Genomic DNA, 18,526 nt, shown 5'->3' on the forward strand with positions numbered 1-18,526 from the left:
AGAGATGAGCTAAATTTGGCCGTCTGGTTATTGTCGAATGTGCGAATCGAACCTCCGTCTCACGTGTTTGTAACTGTGACAATAAGCAGAGGATGAAGAGGTGAAGGAAAAAAGGAAAGAGAGACACGTGAATGCACTAATGGACTGAATTCACAAAGATTTCTGGGTATTTCGCACCTCTTGCTGTGCCGCCACATGTTCCGGATGAGTCATTATAAAAGCACTTTTGCCCCCACCTCGACGCAGGAACAACAAAAAAAATGAATCACAGATCCAAATTCATTTCACTCAGTTTGTCTATTTAATATATAAAATACGGTAAAACATACGCAAAAAGGATAAGGTTTCAAGGGACTTGGATACTTTGGTACAACAAACACTTTTTTGTAAAAGCGGTATAGAATTTCAATAACATATCAGTGCATACTTTGTATATGAAAATATACACAAACTGTATATCATTCTCAAAAAAAACAACAAAAAAAGAAATATTTTCTTTACAACAAAACCCAAAGCAGACCAGCTCAACACAATATATTAGCTATAAATTTCATCTTTAGTATTTCATATGCTACATTATTCTGAGTTGTTTTAAAACTCATCTCTGATGCATGTCCTTATCATTACTGTACGTAACATATGTCATTGTTACCTGTATCCCATGCATTTACATGTTTCAAATTTCAGGATTTTACTAATTTCAGTTGTTTCCCGTTTTTATAAATATATTCTGTATCTTAATTAAAACTGCAGCATTTAACTGGTATTTCCTTCATTGCATTTGCTAATACCACAATAACTGATCGTGCAATTGTCAGCAAAGTTGCCTCAAAAAAGGAAACCAGTACTATATGTTTATGATACGGAAGAGAAAAATAAGAAAGAGGAAATTAAAAACAGTTGGCTATCCTACACAAAAAATAGCAATAAAATAAAAGCTCCATAATAATATCATTATAATAATAATAATAATAATAATAATAGACAATGGAACTGTCACCAGCACAAATTAATCCAAAAATAGTGAGATTCTAAAAAACATTGTACACAACAAGTAACAGGGGTGCAGGTTTTCATTTCTCATATAGATTGTCTTGTGACTACACTGCTAGATTGGACAGAGAACCTTTTTTTTTTCCTTTTGTACATGAACAAAGCCAATCGGTGTGGTGTCACATTTCAGTCAAACATCAGCGCCCACAGAAACGAAGAGATGCCACTGAAGGTGAGTTTTTCTAAAAGTGGAAATGAGCGGGTGGTACGAGAGGAGATCGTTAGCTCTGTCTGCAGGAAGGCGGACACGCATCCCGAGTGTTCAAAAGGAATAGTTTGACATCTTGAAATTTCTTGATGGGATGTAGGCCGGAGAAGAGGCTCGATGCGACGGTCCAGCGGTCACACTCTGCCTGCCAGCACCTCTAAAGCTCACTCTGTCATTTTAACTTAAAAAAAAAAAGTGCTGCATTAATTTTGAGATCTTGCATCTCAACTCTGAGATGTGCCGCGGCTTGTAGTTGTGTAATGTAAATGCCTGAGCTCGATACTTTTATAGTATTGTGAAAATGGATGCAGACGACGCATAACTGAGCTCGAGCTGACTTTATGGTCGTTAACACCAAGACATGTCAGGTGGAGACATCCAAATTTATTTATGTACATTTTATACAAGCGGGGGATAAAAACAACAAATTTAATTGAATTGATTTTAAGTGTGTAAAAATTATCCAAATGGTGACACAGGCCTGCAAACGGTTCAAGATTCTCACTTGGATTTACTGCACTTTAGGCCGATGCTTAAATAATACACGTAAAATGCTTTGATTGGTGACATATCTAATTTGCACACAGGTCCTCAAACAATCGAATCTAGACTCATATTGTGTATAAGGAGAAAAATGGGCACCCTTTTTTAATCCTGTAAGACCCAACCCATCAAAAAACAGCCAGAAAATTCTGGTTTTTTTCAAACTGAGATGTTCATTAACCCTTAAAGCAAAATCAACAAAAATTTTTTTTGCTATATCATGTTGTGTATGATATATTTTGATTATATACTTGCTATATATTTCTTTGTATCGCGTTTGATACACTGGGTGTTTTTGGCAATTTTGTGTTAACAACAATGTCAATTTTAGACCCAAAAAAAAGAGTTTTATCCATAAGTTTTTAAAATTATGGCAAGTATTGATCATGTTAATGAGATAGAGGTCTCAGAAACTCCTGTATTAAGGGCATTATAAGGTTAAGAGACACTAAAGATTACTGACAGCTTTCATGCTTGCATCACTTCCCGACTCTGACAAACTCTGGAGGGAATCACACATTATTCACTTTCTTTAGTGATTTTTGGGAAATTTGTATTTTAACGTTTGAATCTGAAGCTGTAAATAATGTAAATAATTCGCTTTCATAAATGCAGCATTAGAGGTAAGCATCAGGCGTGTTGGCTGGTGTTTTGTGTACATACTGACCACATAAGTAAAAGCACAGATCTCCTCGTTCTCACTCACTGTATAAGTATTCCTTTAAAAAAAACTTCTCCAATAAGCGCTCTTTGAAAGTGTTGGCTGTTAAATTGCTAACCGTGGCTGACTGAGAGGGGAAAGCAGCGCTAACCTGAAATCAGTGGAGTGAAAAACTACCCTCCACACATACTAGGAAAGATGATGATGATGATGACGATGAAATACCTCAGCAACGCCGCCGCTAGACGCGTCAGTCTTTTGGAGAAAATCCCACGCGGCCCCAATGTCTTTTTCCGACTCGCAGCATGAACCCAGAGTCGGCGTCAAACGCTGCTCACCTACACTGACGGAAAGGTGTAGGATTGTTTAAATAACAGCCGGTCTGCACTTTGAGCATCGTCTCCAGGGGGGAAAAAAAGGTAAAGTAATCGAGAGCAATAAACAGCCTGGGTTCACACACCAATACACACACTTGAAATGGTTCAACGAAAAACAGATTTGTTCAAGAAAAGCTACACTTAAACGTCAAACTTGGTTTTCCCGATGGGAAAAAAAAGAAATTGTCAGCTTACAGTGACGTGGAAAAGATTTTACACGAGTCCGTCAAAGTGTATTTTACCTCTCTACGCTAGAAGTGAATGGCAGTGTCCTGATAATAAGTTTATGTCACGGTGTAGGATTCTTTCTTTGATCGTGGGTTCTTTTCTTCAAAAGAAAGAAAGAAGAAGAACTGTGGCAAGCGAATATGATGACACCACAACCAAGCAGGCCTCTGTGAGTGAGAGACGGAAAGTGCACACACCATCGACACTAGAATAAAATAGGTTTAGTTGAAACACGTCCGATCCGCCGGCACCACCCAGCGCGGCGTAACCCCTGCACCTGTATCTCAAAACATATCAAATGCACACTCATATATGCAAACAGATCCACTGAGAATCAACACATTGCTTGTTTTTAGGGATACCTAGCAAAGTCTATGCAAATATATTCATATGTACATACACGTCGTTGAAGCCGAAAAGCTACTTTTACTTTGTCGCCAACTGAAGCGGTAGAAATATAGAAAAATGTCTTTTTCCTTTCACTTTTTCGAAACACGGCAAAGAGCTAAGGAGAGCTATAGAGAGCTAAAGAGGACATCAAAGCTTTTTTTGTATAAGGAGTGATTTTTATACAAAGTCGGAATTCCTACTTCTGGACGACTAACAGAGTTTTAAAATACCAACAGATAGAGAACACTTGGACTTAGAGAACCAAATACTTCCCTACTCCAAAAAATCAAATCAAATTAAAAAAAAAAAAAAAGAGCCAACAGAGGCTCAAAAAACTCTTACTATTGAATTTCACTTGGATGGCATCTACTCCTGCTAATAAGCTGAGTAACCGGCTGGATTTCCATCCGAGTTCCAGAGGAGATGAGGTGAGAGGACGGGAGGAGCACCCCAGTCTGTGAACAAAGTGACCGCCAATACAATTCAATGTTTCACGACAGTGCGAGCGATAGCATGTCCCTATAGAGAACAGGGGCATTTGGCATTTTGTTTGTTTCTCTTCTTTTATTTAAATCTCAAAGAGAAGTTGATATTGGCACTCTGGCGAGGTGCTCGACTCACACAGCTGCAGAGTGCCACCTGAGGGGCTCGGGGCCTGCCTGGTTGCATGAGGTCGTGGCAGCAGAGGCAAAAAAAAAATAAATAAATAAAAAATCCTTTGACACAGAAATATTGTTACCTAGAAAGACCTTTGCTTGAGTCTGTTTTGGTCAGTGCCAAAAATTGCTCAGTCTTTGTCCAGATAAAGTTATTTCCTTTAGTGCAGTTTGGAAGTGCCTTACAGGAGAATCGACAGCACGCAGCCTAAATAAACGCTGGATTCTGGAGAGCAGGAAGTGGCGCGTCGTGCGGCATTAGTCCCGTAATGTCGACAGGCCACGAGTCACATTGTATTAAAATGAAAGGAGGTCGATGTAAATACATGGAGGCGATACGGAAACCGTGTGAAAGAGAAATGTTTGTTTCGTGGTTTCACTTTAAACAACGTATTTCTACCAAAGAAGAAAAAGAAAAATATCAATATGTGGGAGTCCGTTCAAGCAAGAAGGCTTTAAAAATCTACTGTCCCTCCATCCGAGGGGCTAAAATATCCAGCTGAGCTCGGAGCCGTCCATCAGGATTTTTATGCTTGTTTTTAATGGGGTTTTTGGCAAAGCCTCTGAAGTCTGAGTGACGCAACTGAGTAATATAACTGTGTGTGATGATAGTGTCACATGACAGTGGGGTCGGGGAAGTGGTGGTGGGACTAAGAATGAGTGTGGGTGCGTGTTGTGGGAGTCACCAAAACTTCACTGTGGGTGCAGAGAGAAGGTGTTGGTGCCTTTATGTGACCCAGGCATCCAATCTCATGCGCTTGATGTTTCCTCCCTCCTGGTCTTGTTCGTTCGACGCCCTGAGGAGCTCGGCCGACGGGCTGAACTCGGGCGGCACGGACCGGCTGGTGGGACCTGCCGAGCTGCCACCTCCACCTCCGGTCCCACCGCCTCCTCCTCCCGCACCTGCAGTGCCACCTCCGGCTGCTCCAGCGTCGTCGCGGTCGCTGCCTTCGAAGGAGCTGGCGTTGCTGCTTACGCTGTCTGCGGGCGAGCGGCCGGTCGGGGGCTCCAGGCATAGCAGGGAGCCGGGGTATTGAGGCGGAGCAGTCAGGATGGTACCTCCCGAGGTCGAGGATGGCGTGGTAGACGGAGGAGGGCAAGGGGTGCTGCGATCCCGGCCGGGCGAGATGGGCTCCGATTTGATGCTCACGCCGGAGCTTGTGTTGACGGTCAGCATGGCACCTTGAGGGATGTTGGTCACCGGCCTGAGAATGGGGTCACAGAGGCAGAGGAAGAAAAATGGAAGGAAGACAAAGGGCAGAACAAAGAGGAAAAGCAAGAGACAATTTACAAATAATTAGCCACTTGACAAAAGGGAATATGGAAAAATTGGAAGACCACTCATGTGAAGACATAACCCACATTACAAAGCACAGCACCAACAGGGAAAAGCAACACTCCATTATTCCATAAAAACAATCAAATCTGAGCCTTTTAAAAGCAGGAGTTAAGATCCCAACTGCTCCCAAAAGATCAACAGAACAGCCGAAGAAGCGTGAAATGATTCGAGTGACAGGGTGGTTTGCAATGAGTCAGCTGTGACGGTGTAGAAACTCCAGAATGAGAAAACAAAGTAATCTCGGGTTAGAGAACATGGCGGAAGCCGGAACTAAGTCTCTTTTCCTGTTTGACTGCAGACGGCACCAGACATGCTAAGAGAGCGAGGCAGCCAAAAGCGCACAGACACACAGGAAAAAGGAAGTGTGATACAGTACCGGCCCAACCACTCATCTCTACCCAAGAGCAGGTTGGACGGAGAGCCAACACTGTGGGAAGAAAACAAAATGTTGGAGCCCAAACCAAAGGGAACAGGTGGACGAGAAGGCATGTGTGGAGAGAGGTGTGAAACATTATTGCGGGCAACGTTTTTTTTTCAACAACAGCAATAATGTTCATAATGTTTTGGAAGCAAGAGCACAACAAAACCCATAAGAAAATCTTGTTTTCTGATCTACAAATACACAATATACAACGTGTGGAGCGTTTATGCAGGAATTCACGTGTTAATCGGAAAACCTGAGTGTGGACGGTGGCCCTAAAGAAGTAACAGAGTACAAGATCGAATGCAAAAACATGGACAAAGTTCTTTTCTTCAAAGCTTGAGAGTGGCGAACATGATGGCATGTAAATCACATGGTACAAATTATTACTTTTAATGTTTGTGCCTTTTGTCCAATTGCTGCTTCAGTTTTTGCAGCTTTTTGTTTGATCCTTAAGGGCCACCGTATCCATGTATGTTTAAATTTAAAAAAAAGATATATAAATGATCAATTTAAGTAAATATCTATTGGCCTAATTTGGAAATACACTGTGAAAACAATTAGGTAAAATACCTATGTCACCCCTCATTTCTTTATATTTTGCTTCCAAGTAGAAAGACATTAATGTATTTTGATCTTGAACAGTAATTTTCCAGGATTTCTGAAGTTCCTTCCAAGTGTTTCTTTGGAAATTGGTTGTTTTTTCACTCATTACCGGTCCAATCCTTGTACCTGAGCATTTTTTGTTTTGTTTTGTTTGTTAAACCACTTAACACTGACCTGTGAATCATTCAAGCATAAGAAAGCCCCTAAATGTTTTCTATGCATAACAGACAACTAAGCAAAGAACCAATTAGAAGTGTATTTTTTAGAGACGTCGTTACCAGCTGCCTGTCACAAAAACAGAGTTTGTTCCGATTTCTTAAGTGAAACACAGAGGATGCTCTGTCATGGTTTGGGCCTTCTTTGATGTTGAGGATCATGTCAAAATTGATGATGAACACACAAAACATGCAGTTTTTTGCCTTATGTACTCTTTTCCCATTCGGGTGTCAATAAACTGCTGCATGTATTTCCAAATTTCCTAGAAAACATAAAGAAATGAGGAGTAGCTTCAAGGCCTTTATTATAGACGGAGCAATCCTTTCTTTTACAGTCTAAATATTCTTGAAAGCTCTTATTGAAGAGTTCTTCCTGCTCTGTCTTCCCAAAATTAATAATAAGCTCAAAAAGTTTATTTTTAAGGCCGGTTGTTAGTAAAAAGAATAAAAGAAATGTTGTCTACGGCAGCACGCACTGAGTGTTGTTTGTGTTTTAGACAGAATCCCATTCAAGTGCAAAGTGGACTACAGCCCCCCCTACAGACAAGGTCATGACATTTCACACACGCACACACTATTAGTGGCTTTTCACCTCAGATTGGCAGCCAGACTGGACACCTGGCTAGACAGCTCGCTGCTCTGTTTGTCCACGCCCCACATGCTGTGGACGAGAGGAGAGAACACACTTCAAGGCTCTGGTGTTCACGCTACCAAACCCCAACCCAGCTCACACAGCTCTTCAGTCACACCCACACCGCACTGATATAATCCAGTCCAGATGCTGCTTATTAAGGGAGAAAAACAGTGAAACCATCTGCTTAACTTGATAACAGTTTCTCTAAATCACTGCATTTCCTCCATATTGAAAATAGCATCATACTGTGCATGCAAGTCCCGAATTACATCGAAATTACATTTAATTATTCCCCCTACGTTCCTACGCAGAAGATCTAACATCTTCACATGAGGCAAAGTCTGACTGAATGTTTTCATGAAGGACGAGCCAAAGTTGTGCTGACAAACAAATGCGGGCAGGTTTGTTTCCTAAAATGAGGAACCATTCACATCAGGACCGAGGAACTGTGGCGATTCTTTAAAACAGTTTCTCACTTCCTATAAATTTTCAGGTTGACTGACAAAATAGTTTACCAAGGATCGAAATCCTTTTTGTGTTTCCCTCCTGAGCTGAGGGAAACCAAAGCTGAATTAAACCTATAGAGACAGAGTGCATTTAGGTCCTACCATCACACAGCTAACCTGTGAATTTGTATTTAGTGAAGGTGCCTCCACCAAGAAGAGTTCAGTGACCCAGACTAAGACTGTAAAAACCGCATAACATCAACAGTCAACCTTCATTTAGCCTACGTATGTGACATCAGAGTGACGTGTAGTTATATTTTTTAGGGAAGCTACTACGGAGGGTATCAGAAAGGTTTGGAGTTACAATGTTGCCACAGCTCAGATTTAACGCAGCTCTAACCCACTGTCAGTACACAGACACCACTTTGTCGCTGATTGGTTAAATATCTAAACATCACTTTGTCATCGCTATGATTTTTAAATGAAGCTAAAGGATTGTGTCAGTTTGTAAACTGTGGGTAACTCAGAAGGCTGTAACGTTATGTCTGCAATGAAATGCCTACACACACTCGACAGTTTTAGCATCTTTATAAGGTGAATATAGCCTCGCTATGAATCCTGGATTTAATCCATTTGGGTAGAACAAGTCTGATGAATGTAGACTCTACGAGGTTAATGCTGAACTGGGATGAAGACAAATGGCTGTTGGCTCTGATAACAGCTGGATGATAGATCATACAAACAACTTTCTGCTGCCAAACTTCAAATAGATTTCATTTTTAACCTTTTTTTTTTCTGTTCCAAGTTTGGTGCAAATCATCTGACGTTGTGTCATTTTGCTTCTGAGGCAATTAAGTTTTACTTCCATATATTCGATTTAAGTTTGTTTGGTGCTGTCTGGTTGATAAGCATGTGAGTAGATAAACGCTGTGGCAGCAGGGTCATCCTAAGTTTGTCCCACGCTATCTTTGCTTACAAAACTGTTGAACTTTTACCCCTGTACAACGCACAATCACAGTTTTGTAGCCACGGTTGAGGATATTATCCTGATTCTTTCACACTGATCAGCTTTCATCTTGGACAGCATAAAATGTCACAGAAGTTTGCTAACAATAACTCGCCACAGCTAACTAGACAATAGCCTAAAAGATTCCTTTGACATAATGAAATTCTATATTTTTGGCCTTTATAACGATATTTTGCAGAATGAAAGGTTGCACTCTGTCTCTGTAGGAAGTAAAACACACAATCCCATTTATAATTATTTACGTAAGACATTGTACTACATTTCACTGTGCACACAGTTTAAAGATGCAGTGACCTGTATTCTTCTTCCAATATAAGGAGTTTGTGTAGCTCTCAGTGTAGCTGGAAGCAGCTTCATCATATTTGTTTTTGATGCTGTGATATTTTTTCTTTATTTGTGTCTCAGCATGGCTCAGGGAAAGTTGTACGCAACAGGGGCAAACAAAGAGACTTATTCAGTGGTCTACAGCCAATAACAGCCAATGACAGGAGCATGACTTCCAGTAAAAGATTCACTTTAACAGGAAAAGTAGTGCCTTTTCAGCCAAGCGAGCCACCTGATGTTTACTAGTCAGTTGAGCGTACATAAACACGCTGCCTAACAAGGTTATTCAGGGGAGCTTTAGTTGACTGAGAACCGTGTGGGTGATAAAGGGTTTCGATAATAATAATTATCTGATAGTTGTGTCATTTTGTTTCCACTGTGAGGCAATAAAACCACTTCTTCATTCCACGTAATGTTTGTTTTTTTAATCAACCCAGAAAAAGCCGAACAGTGTTCAGACTGATGTTATGAGAAGGCTGAGATGGTGAGATGCTGGTGAGAGACCAGATCGCTAAAAAAAAGGATGTGGATTGCTTGCATATAAAGGTCATGGTATGGATATCATGCAAGCTAAATGGGAGAGTCTGTAGATTCAGTACATCAGCATTAAAAGGGTTAGAGAGGCATTACAGGAACGTCTCAGCTGCCACCGTCTCTGGACCTGAGTGCAGGTTCAACTGCTGAAGATGAAGAGCAGACTTACACCAAGTTGCTGAGTGATGCTAAGTTAAGCTGCTGCTGTGTTTGCTGTTGCTGCTGCTGCTGACTTGGCTGGGAAACCGTCTGTTGCTGCCATGTGGACACGCCGGTGGGCAGCAAGCCTCCTGGTGACGCCAGAGCGTGTAGAGCAGTGATGTCCGCGCTGGTCAGCTGGTACTCTGAGAGGGGGCAAAGGTCACAGCAGGAATTCAAAATAGATTTCTTCTTTAAGCTATAAGGGTGAATAATTACATAAACTTGTTATTTAATTATTAAACTCTGTTTCATCTAAAAAGGATATTGCTGCTGCCAAAGCTCTCGTGTTGAGTTCACCTGTGTTGTACGCTGTAGGCATGGCGGAGAAGGGCAGCCCCTGTGCCAGGAGGCTCGGTGTGGCTACAGAGACCACTGGCGTGGTGAGAGTTTGAGCTCCAGCTGCCAGTCGCTGGGCGTTCTGCCAAAGAGGACCACAGCATGTTAGTGAGAGCAGGACAGAAAGGATCAAAACTTCCACATGTGACCCAAAGGAGTCAAGACTTATTTTTTGTTTAATGTACACTCTGACATGCTGGGAATGACGATGTGCACATGGCTGGATTCATAATGGCGTTCCACATGGAGTAAATCTCAGAGTTAAGTGTGGATTTACTGTCGGGACGTTCTTGATGACATGCATCAAAAACACTTTCATTGTTCTCGGTGATTTATAGAATTACATTAAAGGCACATTGTTCAACCCTCAGTTGCCACATTTTATTCAAATTAAGCTTCCAGGAATATTAATGATAATTACCAAAATGTAAATCAGATCAATTAACTAGATAAAAGATTATGTGAAAGTAAAACCTCCCAAGCAGATCGACTCTGACGAGACACAGACTCTGTAGAAATTCAATATTTTATCAATGCATTTTTAAAAAAAACATCAACAGATTTAAAATATTTTAGCAAAATTTGGATCCATCTCGTCTCATTTTTTTTCTTTACTGTTCTATTTGGTGCTCTTTGTTTTTATGTAAAAACCTACACAAATATGTTCAATAAAAATTATACAATCACTGTTTAAGTTTAATATGGCTTATCTGGATATAAACATCCACAGTGATGTGAAAAAGTTTGAATAGGAGTCAATACAGCTCTGTGATAAAATAAGTACACCCCATGGTTCAGTCGCTTCTAGCAGGAATAGCTTGAACTAATAGTTTTCTGTATGACTTTATCAGTCTCTCAAATCATCGTGGAGGAATTTTGGCCCACTCTCCATTACAAGACTGCTTCAGTTCACTGAAGTTTGCAGGCATCCAGAATATTTTGGTATACAGAGGATTTCACTGGGCTCAATGACTGCAAGGTGCCCAGGTCCTGTGGCTGCATAAAGAGCCCAAATCCTCACCCCTCCACCGCCGTGCTTGACAGCTGGTATGGGGTGTTTGTGCTGATATTCTGTTTTGCAGTCTTGCAGTTTGTTCAGATGCAGCTTTGCAAACCTAAGCTGTGCTGCCACGTTCTTCCTGGAGAGAAGAAGATGTCTTATGTTAACCCTCCCAAACAAGCCATGCTCATTCTGTCTTTTTCTTATTCTAATGTCATGAACTTTAACATGTAACATGCTAACTAAGGAAGCATTGAGGGTGTACTTAGTTTTTCACATGGCAGAAACTCCTCCCAGTCTGTATCATCTGCACGTATTTGCCATATTTTCTTGATAAATCAAGATTTTTTTTGATTTAAAAAGGTCAAAAGCGATAAAAGTACATCACAGGGTTTTGCAGCCAAAATGGCTCTTTGATTTCTTCATTCAGTTTACCATCGTATTCATACATACAGTTGCTCACTGTGTTTTTGGCCTTTCGATTTAAAAAAATGGCATAAACATTTAATAGGAAATAAAATCTCCCATTTCAATTTTAATATCATCTACTGTGCATATAGTGTGTTTTAATTTTAAATGGTAAATTTCAGAATAAACTCTCCAGTCTCACTATAATAAACTACAAACGGGTGACGTTATCTGCAGCTATCGTGAAGCTGATCCTGTTTGCCTCAATGCAGAGCTCATCTCATGATTCTCCAGTGGATGTCAGTAAAGGTTTGCAGTGCGCTGCGAGAGTGGTAAAGCATCCTGTTTATGTTTCTATCACTCAGTTTTATAGGAGCCACGGAGATGACTGTTTGCACATCCAGTCACCCATTTACATGACAAGATATTCAGTGTTTCTCCAACACAGGTGCCACAGTCACACTGCTAAATCTGTGGAACTGCTGCCCTGAGGTTTTATTATTATTATGTACACTCGCTGAAACACACAAATCTGTGAAGAAACACAACCCTCCAGAGTCAGGTTGAGCTGAATTATATCACAGATAAAAGCAGATGGAGGTTTTTAACAGAAGGAAATAATAAAAGGTTTGCGAATAAAAGGCCAAAGACGCAGTAATTCAGGTCTGGAATTACTCTTCTCGATGCTGAGGCTCATCATCCGGAGAGGAAACATTCGGACAGAGTTATGACTGCAACGCTGAATTTACACAGAGAGAGAGAAGAGACAGACCGGAGAGAGGAGCCGGATTCAATTATCTGCCTTTGTGAAGAAGTGAGGAGGAGCGGCGAGGTGAGAGCGATGAAAATTAATCACTCTTCTCTGGAAAATGAGAATCTTGCCTGTCAACTTTGGGAGGAATTGTGAAAGAGGGGGAACGGCAACAGCCACCACCACCATCAGCAGCAACCATCATCTCTCTCTGTGTAAACTCAGCTTAAATCAAAGGCAGATTTTTTAGAATAACAAGAAAATTCAATGTTTTCTTCCCCCCAGTATTATTAAAAGTGGGATAAGTATTTTTTCTGTCTCACAAATATTCAATGAAAGTAAAATGTTGCTATAACATTTTTTTTTGTCTCAAATAATAATCCTGCCCATGAATAGTCAGAAAACAGTGGAATAATAGCTTGTTTTCAACAAATCTCAACACAAAATTGTCCCATTTAAAAAGCCGAAGCCATCGCCTCACAAAAACATAGCTAATTAGCTTTATTTCATCTTAATCATTAATTAATTTGTTATAGTAACACCATAAATACAGAGGTGCACAATCCTAAAATGTTTAAATCCTAGTGTTTCAGAGCTAAATATGCATACGTGACAGAGGAAATGCCTTTAATGTAATGCCAGTTAGTTCTTAAACATCTGTACTTCACACAGTTTTTGGAGGATGGTGGAATGAGTCGGTGTGAGTGTCAGTGAGCAGGGAGCATGCTCCGTGGTGCCTCGAGAAGACATCCATGCTTTTAAAGTGGCATCGTATGATGAAGTAAATGGACCTGCATGGTTCAAAAACTTACAGGAGCACATTACAGTATGACACTTCTGCTGAAACAAAACTGATTCATGTGAAGGTCTGAATCACTTGAGTATTTCTAGATCACTGACAGGTTTATGAGCCCACGACTAAAGAAATGCTGGAACAACACATCCATGAGCCCTGAACCACATGCAGTCAGGTGGGAACCACAAACTGAAAGACTATCCCAAGAAATGTGAGTGGAGCAAGACCAGAACAATGTGAAACTCCTATAAGAGAACTGCATCCATGCTATTAATGTGCCATCGACTCATGCGAGTGACTGACGTGGGGGAAATCACCTCGTTTACCAATTCCAGCTCATCCTCTGTCTGCAAAGGGTGGTAACAGAGAGGGTTACAACTCTGGGGTAATTAAAAAAGATATATGGAACAACAATGAAACTACTTACTGTAGTCTGGCAGCTACTTCACTGGTGGCTTGCTTAACAATGACATACTTGCAGTCTGATTATGAAATGTGCGGCGGTGCCATCACTCTGCCTGCCTACAGTCATTAGAAATGTAATGACTGGTCTCACTAATCTGGAGCTTTCGTTCACACAATCGCCCTCAGCCGTTACAGTGTCAACATATTTATCACTTTGTACCGAGCTAAGAGAAAACAGGAAAAGCTGCAGGAAATGTGAAGTAGTACAGCAGCAAAAAATCTTTAATACTGCTGGGTAGCAGAGGCTGCTTTCTGCTCTTAAAACACCAGCAGTTCGTGCATGTTTATCTTGTGGCTGTGTAGGTTTTCAGTCATCCAGGGCAGGGTAGTCTTAAAGCTTGAAAATAAGGCAATTGTACTTGTAGATGTTGTACCTCTCATCCAAGAGGCTTCTTCAGTTCAGTTCAACACTTTGGACGGAGAACCTATCGGTCTCATGGTGGATTCACCTGAAATCTCTGGTGGTAATGACCCATGCCTTTTTTCATACCCTGGGTCATGTGGTGACGCTCATGATCAATAGTGGGTCAATGACCACCTGAGGGACAAGCACGCAAGGGTTTAAAATGTCTGAGACTCTCCACTTTTTTGGTTTTAGATCTGAAGAAAGTGAAATGTTTTTAAAAACTTATAGAAGTACAGTCCCCTTATTTTTAAGTTCTTAAGACCACGTTTATGTTACTCAAGGACAGCTAATAAATGGACCTCGCTGTTGAAATGAACTTTAAGTCCTCGATGAAACCAAGACTGTTTTTTGTTAGCACAGACACTGCTGAACATGCCTCCAAGAAACGTGGGTGCACGCTTGGTTCAGGAAAAGAGAGGAGAGAAATCTCATCGGTGTGTCGGTGGGAGTAGGCTGATTCAACACGACTTTACTCACTTTCCTAGACTAAATAATGAGAAGAGTTGAGCACAAAAACTCTTCCCCCAGGTCTTTACTAAAGCACAAAACTGATGGCAAGCATTCCTCTATAACAGACTGTTTATCTTCTGTGTAATTCTTGAATTTCATTCAACACATCAATATGAATTCCCAGAGTTTTGTATGGTTTTCCATCTCACTCACAAAACTTTCCTGAGATAAGAAATGAAAATAATCCTCCCGTGGTCCTGAAATAATCCTTCAGATTCATCGTTTGTCTTTGCTTCAACATCGCGGGTAACTTTAGTGAAGGCAGGAGGTGTTATGCTGCTCGTTAAAGGATCGAAGCGTTAAAGAAACCGACCCAGACAACACAAGTTCGGCTTAGTTAAGCTCACCATCTGCATGAGGCTCTTTCCGCCCTGTGAGGTGATGACTCGGAGGTCTGGCTTGCGGCTGTTGACCATCTGGGGGCTCGGAGGTGGGGGTGGAGACTTGGCCGGAACTAGTTTCCCCAGACTGTTGCCGTTGGAAACGGTGAGGAGGCCTGGGGAGGCCCTGGCACTGGTGTATCCATTAGCTGCGGGGAGACGGAGGTGTGAATGGACAGAAATCAATAGGAAAATCAAACAGGTGAAAGCAGACGGCGGGGTACAGACGGTGTGCCCCCTCAACGATGGCTTACATAATCCTCCCAAAGGTTTCTTTGTTAAACAGTTTTTCAAAGACGTGCAAACAGAACCAAGGAGTAAAAGCCCTCTAATGTTACAGATTATTGGATATGTTGAGGCAAATGTGCTCTAGTACTAATAAATAAAAGATTGGACATTTTTAATCTAGAAATCCAATATAAAGTAAGTAAATGAAAACGTTTTCCTGGTGCAGGCTTGAAATAAAGAACTAAGGCATGTGCCAGGCTGACTGCATTCCCCGCAGGAAGTGCTGGGAATCCCATGCATTTCTGTTGTTACTGGTGGCTTCCCCTGATCCCTGTGAGATACAATCACAGACGGTGCAGAGGAGGAGAGCAGGAACGAATACTCCCAATACAGACCGGATAACAGAAGGACGATCTGTGGTGAAAAACAACAAATAAGTGGAAGATAGCGCTCAGATATTTTAATACTCACGGACTGGACTTGGACATCCTCCATTTGAATTATTCAGGTCGCCTCCAAGAAGAGCGCCTATTGATAAAAGCTTAAATTAATAGAAATGTTGGGACTTAAGAACAAGAACATCACTTTAAGGTTCGGCAGTGGAAGAAAAGGTAATACATGGAGTTCTCAGTGATTTCTAATGCAACAAAAGCCTCAAAATATGAGAGAACTGCCTTTTGTTCTCACATAACATTTTACCACAGTGGACATTTTAATCTTTTGTACTTTGAAAAAGACCCCAGCTCATGCATACACTGTATACTATATGCACTCTATTTGTTTCTTTGTTTTATCTTAAATATTGACTTATACACAGTTGTTCATTCCCTCCTCAGGTTTCAGCTCCAGCCAGTGCTGCACATGCATTATGTCACCATGCATTTCACTACACAAACTGTATGAGTATATCCAAAAAAAGGACTTTAAATTGAGTATAATCTAAATAAATATTAACTCCAGGTCTCCCCTGCATGCATCAACTAATCAACTAAAATTTAATATAAACGTGAAAAAAAAAAAGTGTAAGTGAAGTGCAGCGAATGTCACACAGAGCAAATTAGTCCAGAGGAGAGCGGCATGCATTTCTCCCCGAGGAATGAAGCAGCTTATTATGCATAATGATATGGAGCTGCATGCTTCCAGTGTCTGCTATAGTCTCTGATTACCTGACAGTGTCGCCTTGCTTGATTTTGTAATTATCTCTGCTATTAACTAATAAAGGCCAACGTTTACTTGTGTTTACAAAGAATTCAAAATGAATCCTATGGGGGTACAAACATGGATAATTTTTTGTCATCTTTCTTTTTTTAAACAACTTCTTTTGTTTTAGATCAAACACACTGAAAAAACATGAGCAACTTAAAAAAGTCATGTTCGTGTAAAAGTAGAAAAATCCCTGCGCTGAAGACTGTTTACTGTCTTTTGCTGGTCTACAGGCCATTCCTCATCTCGCTCACCTGCACTGGCTGGTCGCTGTGGCAACCCAGGAGACACCGTATTTCTCTGAAGAGCCGGTTGCTGTGGCGACAGGAGGTGGGTATCCGTGAGCGATGATGATGTTACATAGGAGGTAGTTACCAGTGCGCTGCCAGGGTTGCTGAACTGCAGTGTGCTTTGATTGGACGCCTGGACGGTGACCGGCATGGAGAACGTCTGAGGCGGAGCTGTTGACTGCTGCGAAATTAAGAAAACGTCACTTTTAGTCCCACTGCGCGACATTACCGCACTACTTCGGTAACAATCAGAACATTACCTAGATTTAGCCTCACGCTACTTTTTTGGAATTAAAAAAAATGTGGTAAAACTGGCAGGTTGTGTACTTTACAGCTTCAACTAACAAACTACACGATCGTTTACAAATATAAAAGCATGTAATGGAAAAAACTGTCTCCAGAGTTTTAGTCATCTCATTTGTAAAAGATCAAATCTAATTTCAAAGAAAAATTAGGCACTGTAATACCTATTTTTTATTATAATACGGTAAAATTAAGACGTATTGTCATGCTCCAAATAGGTGCACATAATATATGAATATGGGTCTACAGGCATTTCCTTATTTCACCATTGTGGAAGAAGCACGACTGAAAACCGTTGCCGTATGACATATTGTGAAGTGGAGAAGTTTTAATATTGAAGGACCCACACTGGCTTGTGTGGGTCCTTCAATGTTATAAAATATTATTTTAAGTTATTGTTTAAGTTATTATTGTAAGTTAAAAAGTAAAGAAAAACAAGTCAAAATATAATTATTAAAGAGTAAAAAAAAATGCAAATATAAACCTGTCATTGCTCTCTGTTTGATGAACATCAGAATAACAACCTTTATTTCTTTCACTTTCACAAAAAAGTAGCATTAGAAAATTATAAATAGATAAAATGACATTAAAACCACGATATAAAAGCCAATATACAAGTGTGGGCTTTTAAAAGTTTTTTTAAAACGAGGAACTGATCGTGCTGAGCTAACTTTAAGAGGAAGTTTGTTGGGCTAAAACTGAATGCAGTCCCCCTTTCTATTAACAGTAATCAGTAAAATCTTAATTTGAATTTTGCACTGAATGGGAGGCCAAAGAAATTTTGTGAGGACTGGAGTCATGCATTTGCAGCGCAAAGTGTTTGTGAGTAGTCTTGTACCAAGTGTAGATGCAAAAGTGCTGCATCATTTAAGAATATATACAATGACTTGCAATAATCTAATCAGCAGAAAATCAGAGAGTGGATAAGGTGTTCAGCTGTATTATTCAGAAGTCCTGATCTGACCTTTGTAATATACTAACCCATATAAAGACTGGGCTGAGAGATTTGAAATAACAGTTGAAACTGAGAAGCTTGAAAAAAAAAAATGAGTAGTTTGCTTTGGGTCAGTTATTAGTTGTCCAAAACGGGGAATGACACTATTAGTAAGATGTTCAGTACCAATAACAGTTTGGTTTTAAAAAATTAGAAGTCATCCAGTCCTTAATGGCACCAAGGCAGGAATGCAGGCAAGCTACATGTTTGTGTTTTTCTACTAAATAAGACAAGCGAATGTCAATAATCAGCATTACAGAGGTAAGACAGACACAAACTAAAGAAAATAGGTCCAAGGATTGAGCCCTGTGGGACCCAATATGGCATGAGGGTGCAGTAAACAAGGTAAAACTGTCCACAGTGACTCTAGCTGTACCAAATGTAAAATACAAACTGTAATGTTGCCTGAATCTGTGCTCATTAAAATGTCCTTAAAAACTTTACGTAAAGTGGTTTCTGTACTTTTTTTCTAAGACCAGACTGAAATTATTGCCTTTTATTACCCCTAAGAGCTGCCTACTAACCACTTTTTCAAGAATTTTTGAAAGCAGAGGTCATTTGGAAATAGGAAGGTATTTATGCAGTTATGGTGG

General features: G+C 40.5%; 1 protein-coding gene across 5 annotated transcripts in view; it reads right to left on the reverse strand.

The window, feature by feature from the left end:
* Positions 1–278: 278 nt before the first annotated feature.
* LOC146682985 (myocyte-specific enhancer factor 2D homolog) overlaps positions 279–18,526 on the reverse strand; it is a 33,536-nt gene continuing 15,288 nt past the window's right edge. Inside the window, exons 6-14 of one of the 5 annotated variants that reach the window (XM_085446666.1) lie at positions 16,601–16,817; positions 15,615–15,671; positions 14,883–15,064; positions 13,472–13,501; positions 10,161–10,281; positions 9,832–10,006; positions 7,290–7,358; positions 5,832–5,882; positions 279–5,321 (exon numbers count right to left, since the gene is read on the reverse strand). In XM_085446666.1, coding sequence (XP_085302792.1) covers positions 4,844–5,321; positions 5,832–5,882; positions 7,290–7,358; positions 9,832–10,006; positions 10,161–10,281; positions 13,472–13,501; positions 14,883–15,064; positions 15,615–15,671; positions 16,601–16,817 — 1,380 coding nt within the window. In that variant the 3' untranslated portion in view covers positions 279–4,843. The remainder of the gene's footprint in view (positions 5,322–5,831; positions 5,883–7,289; positions 7,359–9,831; positions 10,007–10,160; positions 10,282–13,471; positions 13,502–14,882; positions 15,065–15,614; positions 15,672–16,600; positions 16,818–18,526) is intronic. The other 4 variants (XM_085446667.1, XM_085446668.1, XM_085446669.1 and 1 more) reach the window with 4 other exon arrangements.

This window comes from Copadichromis virginalis, linkage group LG22 (genome assembly GCF_057382275.1).
Source record: "Copadichromis virginalis isolate Kocher_CV1m ecotype Utaka linkage group LG22, C_Virginalis_male_GT1.1, whole genome shotgun sequence".
Taxonomy (NCBI): Eukaryota; Metazoa; Chordata; class Actinopteri; order Cichliformes; family Cichlidae; genus Copadichromis; species Copadichromis virginalis.